The following is a 12,204-nucleotide window of genomic DNA, read 5'->3' as shown; positions in this document are numbered from 1 at the left end:
AATGCACCCAGAGGAAAACACAGACCCAGAGCACATTTTTATCTAAAGCACACAGAAAAATCATATAGAGCTTATTATATTGCATTTTTGTTATTGAAAAACAACATTTCCAACTGGAAAAGGATGGTATCTGTCTCATTTGAGCTTGATTTGTTGGGGTTTTTTTAATGTTTTTAGAGATATGGTCCTGTGCAGTAATTAGCAGAAAGTTTCAGGATTTCTTAGCATCAGGCAGAAAGCTTTGCTTCTCATAGCAAATGTCCCCTTTGGGAAGGAAGTTTCAGATGAAGAGCATTTCTCTGGATCAATAGATGACACCAACAGAAAAGGAAGCTGGCATTTGTCTTGCTGTGTCTTACATGCAGCTATGGGCTATAGAGGAAAGTATGTTATCTAGAGATTGCCTCTGATAAGGGGATATCCCTCAAACTCCCAGTGCAGCTAGCAATCACACATTGATTTTTTGAGAAACAAGCTGTAGCAATTTTTAAATTTCTGTTTTGTACAGTGGAACCAGAGGAATAAAGCTATGTCTTCACACTGGAGGAAAATTCGTGAAATTTCTTTCCAAAGGCAGCCAGGCAGCCAGTTATAACACTACCTGAACAGCTTAAACACAGCTAGGATCCATTGTGTCATAGAACAAGTGGGAAGGAGAGCACTGCACAAGGAATTACACAGTTTCCTTCTTTCTTTTTCTCTCTTTCTTTTTCTTTCTCTATTTTTTCTTAAAGGCAGAAGACCTGATTTCTGTAAACAACCCCCTGAAGGTACTCCCCCACCAATAGCAGCCCACTGTAAAATGGATAAGGTTCTCATTATGTATCCTCCATGTCTTGATCATAATTTCTTATCATGGTTGACATTCTGGTCCAGTTATATCAGGTACATTCTGTGTAAGTCCTTTAGAAGACTGGGATAAAACCCTGCTGAATGCAGGATCATTTTGCCTTGGGCAGAGAGTTAGTCAAAGTGCACATAGTTCAAGGTGGATTTCTAGTCAGATTCTGCAGTACTGGGACATTCTGAAAGAAGTATTTTTGAATTGAACGTAGCTCAGAAGGAATTAAATTAGTTCTTTAATGCTTGGTTTTTCTCCAGAGCCATCAACACAAATTACTTTCTAAAATAGGCAGCAAATATAATAACACAGCATTAAACTGGAAAGAAAAAGTTAATACCATTATTACGTGATGCATTTTGTTTCACTAAATTGTATGGATAATTTCCACCATAATTTCAGTGGTGTTTACAAAGATCTTTTAAAAATATTTCAGTTTAACATTTCCTATAACTGTGTTTTTCATAATGTAATTGAATTTAAGATATCTGTACAGTATCTCAGTTTTCTGAGATAACTGTTTAATGATGTTTTTTCTGAGATTACTGGTAAATGGTGTTTTAAATATAATAGTGTCCTAGAGTATTCTGCACATGTACATAAGTCCTTTCTTTTTAAGGCTCTTAAAGATTTAATTAAGCTGGCCTAACATAAATTAACTTCTTTGAGAAAACATGTTGTATTAAAGCAAAAATGTTTTTTTTTTTATTTTGAAGTGTAATAGCTTCAGTCATCTGCTTATACCTGAGTATATTCTCTTTTATCAAACTGTGAAGAAGAGTTCTTCCAAAATTGTTATAGCTATATTTGGAAAATGTATGCCTCATAAATACCCTAAACATTGCAAGCAATTTTCTGTTTGTGAGATTTCTCTTTTTAATATATTACATTTTGTTGTAGTTTCATGAATTGCCTTGTCTGGCCATGTTTAAATCTACAGGGATTCATTTTTAACTGTATTCTAATTGGTGTTACCTGGGTCACGTCATACTTCATTGTCTTCATGGAGGCTATTCCTGAGTCAAACACTTCTGTTCAGGGACATGTTGCTGTATAAAATAATAAAAATCAAAAGATCTAATTGATATAGAGCAAAAAAAAAAATAATTTCCAACATAAAAATTTCTCTATACATGTTCCATTGTTCCCACAGACTCCAGACTTTTTTTTTCTGCCTAGTTCGTCCTTGTAAATTTGCTATGAAAAAGAAAAGGTCATTTTTGTCAGGTCAGTATAGAAGCTTCTGGAGAACTGACTGGAATAACACTGATAGTGTTTTAGAAGCATTTTTATGCACAAATTTACACCTATACATTAACTTTTCTTTCTATGTATCTTAACACCCACCTATTCCCAAGGTGCATAAGTATTGTAAATCTGCACAATAACTAAATTATACATTTTGTTTAACAACTGACATCCTAACTCCAGCACTTACGGTCAATTTAATTGTGGCAAGGGAAGTAATGCATGCAGGAATTCAGTTTTTGTTTCATCCTGTAGCTGTAAACACCAGACAGGAGTCAGAAGGCTTTGACTCGTGGCTTGTCTGTGTTTGTGTAAGAGGAAGTTTCATTGCTGCATGGCCAAACCTTCAGAAAGAAGGTTTTTTTGAAATGGAGGATCATGGTGTGCTGGGTGTCTTCTGCCTGCTCTGCACACAGCAGCTACGAGTCTGTTGATCCTTACTGAAGGAATCAACAGATTCTCCACTGAAGGAAGTTTTGTGTCCAGCTGTACAGACCCATGCTCCTAGCATGATGCTGCTGCTAATTAAGTACAGGATGGAAAAGATCAAAGCTGTGCCTTTTCTTCCCCACCACCTCTCTTTTTTATTTTTTTTTTTTTTTAAATCCACTCCACAAGGCTGTTTCTCTTTTTTTTTTGACATTTCATCTCTCTCTGCTACAGTGTTTTTTGGTAATCTCACCTGCTTGCTTGGTGGAGTTTCAACTGGTGCTGGATTGCCATTTTAATTTGGCAACTTCAGAGTCTTGTTTCCCAATGGCCTGCCAGCTAAATTGGTGTGTTACAGATGAATGCACAGCTCACAGATGGTGTTTGAGTGTTTAGTGGCTCTCAGAAGTAGATATGTATTTGGTCAGGAGGAAGATTGCATTTTTCCTCCAGACAGAGCAAATGTCCTTGGGGAGGTTTTCTGTGTCAAGGTAGAAAACAGTTCCACACATCAGGTACAGGGGTCTCTCCTAACTTAGGCACAAGAACTACCTACAAATATATATACATTTCTTTTCCTCTGGATAGGGTACAATGCTCCTATTAACATAAACAAGAAGTTCTAAATCTTGATTCCCCTGAATGTCTATAGATGTTTTAACATTTCACTTTCTGTAGTTTTCCATTCCTTTTTAAACTGAGATAAGCTTGGATGTGACCCTGTAAACTTCTTCTCCAGCTCCTAAACACTGTTTTATTGCTCATTCACTAGGTTGAGCATTCAGCATTGCTTACTGGGTGAACAGCTTTACAGATAGTGCTCTTTTTTTTCAAGATCTATACCTCCTCTGACATTTTGCATCCTCCCTTGTGTGGTTTGTGCCTTTTTCTCATTCATTCATTGTCATCTTATTTACTTAAAGCAGTCAGAGGGCAATAAGTAGGGGAGGAGTTACATGCTTTCTTTTGCTTCTTGACTGGCCTAGTCATGTCATGAGGATGAATAACAGAGGCTGTCTACTGCCTTTTGTTCCTTTCTAGAATGAAATAAAAACCAGAGCTGCTTAAAAGTTCTGAGAGCTGCATTTGAGTTTCCTCACTTCATGTTTGTACCCATCCAGAGCTGGAAGCAGCCAGACTGGAATATTTTAACAAAGTCTGTTCTTGTAAGATTTCCAGACTGTTTTGCCAAGCCACTAAGCTCTTGAAAATGCAGTTAAGCATGAAATAGGCAAAGTTTTAGTTGCTTACCTAAACTGCAACCATGATGATAATAATTTGGTTTTTTTTCATTTTTGCTTTGTCATTGTCAGATGCTGCTCAAAGCTGAAATGTGCAAGGCTTTGCCAGCTCTCTACAAGGAGACAGGCTGTTCTCTAGCACTATTGCCACTCTGCTTAAATTTTGTGATTCTTTCTTCCTCCAATGCTTTCTTCCCCAGCTGAGTAAGAAATCTCTTCTTGTGAATGTCTCAGTTAATTCCCTTAGGATATTCTTAGTTAGCTAAAGTCAGGAGATGGGCTCCTCTGCCAGCCTAACACTGTTGGGTAAAGGGACTGCTGAGGACATGAATCTGCTGCTCTTTGCCAATTTTCTGTTGTCATAGGCTCTTTCATAGTGAAAGCTGACTGTCCACCATCTTCAGGCTAGCACAGTTATATCCAGAGGAATATGAAGTTGTCAGCACTTCCTTCCCATCCTCTTTAATGAGTATTTCTTGGCCCACTGACCCAGAGTGTCCCCCCACCCACTATAGATTAGCATAGTGGTTCCTCCAAGGCTACAGCTGTGACAGCACATAACCCCATGAGTGTGTTGTGGGAAAAATTCAGCTGCTGTGTTTGTCCTGGCTCTTGGCTGTGCATGTAATGCAAACACACCTAAGCTGTGGCTGATCCAGAGCTTGCTGCTTGCTGGATGTCTCCCATGAGCTGGCACAGCCTGGCCTTTGGAAGGAGAGCAGCCACCATCAGCCTCCTCCTCCCCAGCTTGGTGGGGCAGCATGGGTGTTTACAGGTGTGGTCATGTACCTGTGTCATACTCTTTGCAATAAACAAAAACAACTATTGCAGTTATTGGATTACTCTTTCTTCCTGTTTCACACTAATGTTTAATTCCTAAAAGCCCTGATTTTGGATTTTGGATTTTGCTTCTGGCAGTTTCTTTTCCCACCACAGCTGCACCTGAAAAATAAAAATGCCATGATGTCCAGCATTTCTTCTGCATCACAACTTTGGGTTTTTCAGTAAGCAGTGGGTCAAATTCTGCTAGGAGCCTTTGTATGTTGAGGAACTACCTAATGTCCCCTCAGGTCTTTTGTCACCCCTGTCACAGCAGATTGCCCCTAGGTAGCCCTTGTAACTGTTTGTGATACCTGCTTTCTTGGCTGCAAACTGGAGTATGAAACATAGGTGTGTCCTGGAAAGAGCTAGGAAAAAACAGTGCCTCCATCCTTGGCAAATGCTCTCTCTGGTTATACTCACTTTGCATACAAATAAAGAAAAAAGTAATATTTTGTAAGGAATCCAGTGGATAGAATAATGGACTGTAACTCAGCAGAGCTCGGTTCGCAGCTCTGCCGTTGGCTTATTGGGCAAAGTCATTTGTGTCATCACCATACAGCCTGGGATAAAGACAATTTCTTCTTAATGCAGTATGAGCCTTGAAAAGGAAAAATATTATGCAGAGGGAATAATAATAAAATCCTTCTAACAATAATAAAATTATGTGTTTTATATATATGGTTATATTGTGCGCAGTGGAACAAGCCATGTTCTCTTCTGCCTCAAGCTTCATCAGTGGTGCTTTGAACTGGTTTCCATTTGAAGGGTTACATGTATTAGTGTACTAATTTTACATGTGCCGTCAGATACAGGTGTGATTTTACCCTGAAAGTGATAACATTTCATTGTAGCAACACTGGGCAGCATTTCCTGCATCTTCATTTCTGATGATAACCATACAGGACTTAGCACTAAGTGTAAATACCTACCATTTAGGGTGGTGCTAGGGATGGGTCTTTTTTATTTGTGAACTGGGTAAATAAATGTTTTACACTGACTCTTGGGCTGTAAGGACTGTGTATGATTCCCTGACGGTAATTTGCATAAAACAATTCATGTCTGCATTTGCTCTTTAAATCTTCTCTGTCTGTCTGGGTGACAAAGGAGCATTTATTTTGCCTTATTTTACGCAATGTAAATAATAGATACATTCAGGATAGATCCTGAACACCTCAGCTGGTGAGCACCAGTGTAGCTCTGGAGTAAGCAGGGTTGCATCAGCTGAGGATCTACACCACCATCAGTTCTAAGTGCAGTGCATTATACAAATGTTCACTGTAGTTTGTCAGCAACAAAGCTGTCACCCAACAGTACACACTGCCTTCTATCAGCCATTACTTTTCTGTCATCATCATCAAGTGCAGCTTAAGAGAATCTGTGCATCGTTTCTTTCCTTCTGAACAATTTCCATGGAAATAATTGACCTGCTTTTATGGTAATTCGGTCTCTGCTGTTTGTTACTGCAGCATTTCCCAAGGAAAAATGCAAAACTAATGCCCTAGAACAAAAACATTCAGCCAAATTACTCACTAGTAATCCAAGGAATCATGGATAAATCCATTGCTCAAGTGGCTTCTCATTTGGAACTTTATATAGTTTTCACCCAAGGGTTAAGGTTTTGGTTTTTTTTTTCCTTGTGTGTGGAGGGGTTATTTTGTTTTTGAAAGGTACTACTCATGCTCTCTGCCCTACAGCAACTTTAATATAAATCTCTTCTGAAAACTATCTGCCAGCACTGTCACTCCACCCCCAAGCTTTTAATACAACACCAGATAAAAATATTTAAAGAGACTGTTTCCACTGGTTTGGTGCATTTAGTTTCATGTTTCTGCCTCTTCCTTTCTTCATTTTTCAAAAAAGTCAATAAGAGAGGTCATTTAAGCCTAGTGTTTTGAAGTGGCAACCAGTAAACAGCCTTACAGCATGATTAATGAGTACTCAGGAGCAGTTTCCTGAAACTCACGAGTAACTTGAGGCCAACTGAATTTGTTTTAAAGTAAATGAAGATATTCCAGTTATGGGCTGGGACTTTCACTGCATCACTGTGAAGGCTATATTTTCTACCATATAGTTTCTACCACTGGCTGATGGTGTGAGTGTCAAGGTGTCACACAGTCACAGGGAAGTATAACCTAGCACAGAAGTGACATTCAGAATCTGGACTTCAACAAGTTAAACAATAAAGTGCTTAATTTCCCTTTAAGAGCAGGAAATTGTGATCAAGGCATTTGATGAAAGTCATGAAGGATTAAAAAGGATAATTGCTGTTACAAAAATAAAAAGTAATGTTGTTTGATTCTACCCAATATATTTTTTTGTTTCGCTGACTTCCGACAAGCTTGTGTTTCTGTGGAGTTTCTGAGCTGCTCTTGCTTTTGTCAGAAGGAAGATGCAGCTAAGGAAAGGCATCATAGGTGCTGCTCTGCTGGTTTAAGCAGGGTCATTCTTTGGAAGAGTTTTGGGTTTGATAAGTGAGCACATTCTGAATTTCTCTACTTTCATCTATAAGTTTGTTTAGCAGATTCATTCCCATGGCTGACAGAGCTGGCACCTCGGCAGGGATGACACAGCTCACAGGGGAAGGCATCAGCTCCCTTTTGACCTCTTGAAAGTGGGAGCAGTCTGTGGAGCAATGGAAGCATTGGATAGAAGCTCATATTGAATATTTTCTTTGCTGCCTAAACCTCAGGGAAGTTCCATAGCCAGACTTTGTATGCTCACACTGAGTGCAGAAGCAGCTTCCACACAGTGAGTGACAGGGCTGCAGTGAGTGTGTTCATGGAGCTCCTGTGGAAGTGCTGGTTGCTGTTTGAGGTCCTGCTGCAGTGAGCAAGGGCTTGACTCACCTGCCCAACACAGTGTTTTGGTCACCAAGGTTTTTCATTATTTCTCGTGCTCCAGGACTGCTGTGAGTGAAAAAAGATTGAGTACTTTCAGTTGACTGAGTATTTTTCAGCTCTGAGCTGTGTGCTCTCCTCCTGCATTTGTGTTGGGTTGGAGAAAGGATTTATGTTCTTGAAATGTTTTGCAGGTGGTCCATTGAATATTTCACTCTGGTGCTGTTTATTTGGAGGTAGCTTCAATTAGTAAATTGAGATTAAATGACCTAGTAGTAGATGATTCTTACATAAAATGAAGTGTTGAGCTAAATCCAGATTTTTTTTTTTTTTTTATTTTAAATATACATGATTACTTGTTCTCTTGGCACAGAGATAAAGATTGGCAGTGATCCCTGTAGGATGTGGATTTCTGACATGGGTGAGGCTGGGTGGAACATCTGTGTAATTCTGCTTGTCTGATGAAGGATGAGATGAGTATTATGAGCTAAGATAGTATTATTTTTTCTTTCTTTCTTTTTTGTACAAATAAACTATTTGGTCTAAGTAAAATACAGTGTGGTTAATCCTGCCCTATTAACTTTTGTCAAAGAGTGAATGCTTTAAGAGTAAATTTTGATGGAAGCTATTAAGGTTGACAAAAATTTCTTTGAATGAAAGGAAGTGTAGTGCAATCTAGCTGCAGAGTTCAGAACATTTAGAATTCTGTGGTTATTGTAGTATAATACCACAGTCAATTATATTTCTTATTTTGCATTTTTCTTTGTCTCTTTCTCACACAAGCCTAGACTATGAATTCATAATGTTAATGAAATGTGTTGTGATGTTCCTGTAGGCTGCTGTGGGAAAATAATTACAACATGAGGAAGGTCATTCATGATGTGGCCCTGTCTCTAAAGTAGGACTTTTTGACTGATTAGGACATAAGCAAAATTGACTACACTAACTTGAAAAAACCTTCAAAAGCCTGACAGATCAACCTACAGTCACTGCAAGAATCTGCTTTCTCAGCTGATCTTTCTGTGAGAAGTTTTAGTTATTTGTACTTGAGGACTTCAGTGACCCAAACCCTATTTTTTGGTGCTGTGCCCCTGACAGCTTATTGTCCTCTCCTTCTCCAGCCATGTCACTAAAGCATGAGCCTTCTCATGAACAAAGGGGCTGGCTAACAGTGTGACAGCCCTTCACATGTGTCCTGCTCAACACTGAGGATCAGGAATAACATGGTGCCCAGGCTGGTCTCAAAATCCAGCCTTATGACTGCCGAGTTTGGGGGGTTTGTTTTTCCTTCTCATTCAAACCTAGACTAAATGCAGAAACCTTTTAAGTTTCTTCACTATTGCTAATCACAGTTCTCTTCGTGGCTGCTGGAGAAAGAAATGCACACAGCTACTTAAGAAATATGTGTAGACAGGAAAGTTCTTTAACAGAGCACAAGATACAGTGCAAGTATATCTGTCACTTCTTCTTCAGTCACATGCTGCACTTTAAAAAGCCAGCATGTTTTCTTCCACAAAAAGACCTTTATATTTCAGAACTTTCAGAAGCCTTTATCAATATAAATAACAGTTTGAGCACGGTGACATCATATTCAGTCCTAGAGTTGTGTGTCTCAGCTGCTTAGTCATTTAAATCAGTGGAAATAATCATAGCAGTTAGAAGTCTCAAAAGGTCAAAGAAGCTACTGTCTTTTCAGCTTTGAATCAGCTGAGAGACTCCAGTTTCTGGGAAACATAATGCCAAGGCTGCATTTTGGCATTTCCTCCCCCCACCTCCTTTGAAGCACTATAGTAGCTAGCTTAAAGGGAAAATCACACCACACTCAGTAGCAGAATCCTCTACAGTGCAAGTTCCTTTCTATTTTGTCTTTTACTTGAAACTGAAGAGGAGCTTTAGCCTACATTGTGTCCTGAAATATTTGACTGAAGCGCTCTTATCCGAATGCCAAAAAGCTGTTTGCAGGTTTTCAGTAAAATTAATACTTTTCAATACAAATATGACAAGTTCTTTTACCATTTTCTCAGAAGGAAAATAAGTGATAAAGTGTTCCTCAGAGAACAATTTGTGAGAAAAATTAAAATAAAAATGAAAGCAAAAGGCTTTTAAAAGCTTAGTTTTAAATGTGATTTGTTGTCTTTATAAAAGCGGCGGCATGATTTCTGGGAGGAAGCCACCTCTCACCTAGGCTGCCATGGATAAACACTTCTTTTTTTTTTTTTTTTTTTTTTTTTTAATGTCAGATGCATTGTTTAATCAAAAGTTTTGATCCGAACCTGTGCTACTTTTGTGGGAGCCCAGAGTATTCCTCTGGCTTCCCTGGGAGGTTTAAGACCCCCCTGGCGGGGTCCCCAAAGACCCTCAAATGAGACCCACGTGTTTCAGGGGCTGGATTTACCTCCTTGGAACAATTTACCAACATTGGGAGAAGAAATGCAAGCTGCAAAAATAAACAGAGTGTAAATTAGACTGTTAGAATGTAGAATAAGTAGATTTCTAGAATGTTTATATTAAGGGACAGATGGCCAAGATGGAGAATTTGGGGGTGTGGATACCTCTTCCTCCTTCTTCTCTGTGTCATCTATGTTGGGTGACATGCTGGCACTTTCAGATTGGATGGGGACAAAGCTGGACTGTTTAACAAAGTTGTATTGTATTGGAAAATAATTGTAAATACCTAGTAGGTAATTTAGACTATAAAAGATAAGTCCTGCCTCTGCCAGGCAGATTCTGCCCTGGACGTCTGGCGAGCAGACTGCTGTTCGCTGGACAAAGCATTCCTGAGATAAGGAAGAATAAACAACCATGAAAACCTCTAAGAACAGCCTCCTGCAGTCTCTCATCGGTGGGCATTGGAAAGAGCTGGGTTCCAGACCACCTGCATGTCCTCCAGAGGTGATCTCAGGTCTAAGGAGACACCTCGGGATGTGACAACTTCATCTATACAGCAGGACTCTGCAGTCTATTAGCAGCTGCTGCTTCCTACATGCTTTTGTGAATGACTCTGTTGTGTTTGCCTCCGTTCCAGCTGCCGTTCTGCTGCTGATGGGAAGCTGTCCAGGCAGGTTGTCCAGCGTTTCCATTTCGTGGTGTACACGGCCTTTTCAGAGCTGGGAGCCGCGCGCTGGCGCTCCAGGGATTTCTGGCTGCTCGCACTGCTGGTCGTTTTGCTTTGGTTCCTGAGACTTTACCTGCATTATTTGAGCCAGTGGCTCTTTCTTCAGACCATCTCAGTTCCTGTTGAAAAGTAAGTCCTGCTTTGTACTGTGAGGAGAATTGGTGGCCAAGACTCATGCTGAGAGCTCAACATGCAAGCTCTGAGAGAAGCCCCTGCAGAAACCAAGACAACAAGGACTGCATCCAGAATCCAGTGATCTGATATGCAAAAATGTGCATGTCAGATGAAGTTAGTAATGCAAACTTTAAACCCAGAACGTGACATGTCCATTTGTGTGTCTTGTGTCATGCCTACCTCTCTCCCATCTGAGATACTCAGCAGGCTTTGTGTCTCCCAGAAGAATAATTTTTCACTTTGGATAAAGTATTTCAAAATGCCTAAGGAGTGCACAAAACTGAAGAAGCATTTAAATCATATTTCATGCTACCAAAGTGATCTATGAGTAAAATACTTGTAAGAATTTAACTTTGATATATCAGTTTTACTGTGAGTACTGCAATGCGTTGACATATTTTAACTGTACGATACATTGACTTTAGCTCAGGAATTAGACCTCTCTAGAGTGTTGCAGGAAAATCATTGCTTGTCATTACCTGGTGTGAAAAACCCAAAGATGGAGTACAAGTCCTCTAGGTGACATATACCTGACTATTCACGTTTCTGTGTGGTAGAGAAGGGTTTACAGAGCAAAAAGATTCCATCATGCTTAGGAAAGGAAATATTTCTCCAATAGAAATTTTTTTTCCTTTTATTCACCTTAAAGCATCACACAAACCTGAATTAGTCAGTATGAGCCAGAAATATTCAACTCTCTGACCTATGTCTGGTGTGGCAGTGGCATTGATTATTGTCTGAAATTTGAACAGAGTGTATGAGCAGACTCTGGACAGTGCTGGGTATTGTTAAGGTGGTCTTCTAGATCTTAATGCAAAGCCATCCATCCCTCACTTCTGGCCTTGCAAAGCCCCTGTAAACTTAGCCAGCTGGCTCTAAAACTTCTGGGAGGCCAAGCAGCAAGAGTCTGGGAAAACAAAGGAAACTCAACAGAAGGAAGCAATGCATGAGAGAGTGGTGGTCATGTTCAAAGCCACTAGTCACAGCTGTCCCAGGCCGCCAGCTAGATAAAGGATGATGGTCTCAAGCCAAAATGCCCTGGATCAGCATCCCAGTCTGTAACTGTGTGCCTGAACAATGAGACTGAGCTGAGCACTCTCTGGTCCTACCAAATGTGGTGGTAGCACTCACAAGTAGGGAACAGAGGGAGACTCAAACCACTTTAGTTAGGAGCAGAATTTAAGCCATTTCAATAGGATTGAAATTTTTGCCTCAAATTTCATCATCTGCGTGTAGCTCACAATGCCATGCTGCTCCTGTCTCTTACAGTGCCAGAAAACTTGCTCAAGGCATGAGCTTTGCAAATCCCACCATCTCATGGTGGTGAGAAGGACATTGCCAATCACTGTAACTGTTTAGGTGCTAACAGCTCTGTCTTCCATAGCACATTTTCTGCTTTGTGCAGTGACCAAAGGTGCTGCTGTGCAGAGATGGGTGAGCTCCTGGGGCTCATGTGGGTGTGTTCAGCCTTTCCTGAACAATCCCTAGAGCCTGGAT

At 40.0% G+C, this 12,204-nt stretch overlaps 1 protein-coding gene across 1 annotated transcript in view; it reads left to right on the top strand.

Moving 5' to 3' along the window:
* Positions 1-12,204, top strand: part of LOC130248800 (uncharacterized) — a 75,325-nt gene that overhangs the window by 48,799 nt on the left and 14,322 nt on the right. The window contains exon 7 of the mRNA XM_056482819.1: positions 10,444-10,662. Coding sequence (XP_056338794.1) covers positions 10,444-10,662 — 219 coding nt within the window. The remainder of the gene's footprint in view (positions 1-10,443; positions 10,663-12,204) is intronic.

The sequence above is a fragment of the Oenanthe melanoleuca genome, chromosome 2 (genome assembly GCF_029582105.1).
Source record: "Oenanthe melanoleuca isolate GR-GAL-2019-014 chromosome 2, OMel1.0, whole genome shotgun sequence".
NCBI classification, from domain to species: Eukaryota; Metazoa; Chordata; class Aves; order Passeriformes; family Muscicapidae; genus Oenanthe; species Oenanthe melanoleuca.
The sequence above is the reverse complement of the archived record's forward strand: the minus strand, read 5'-3'. Positions and strand labels throughout refer to the sequence as shown.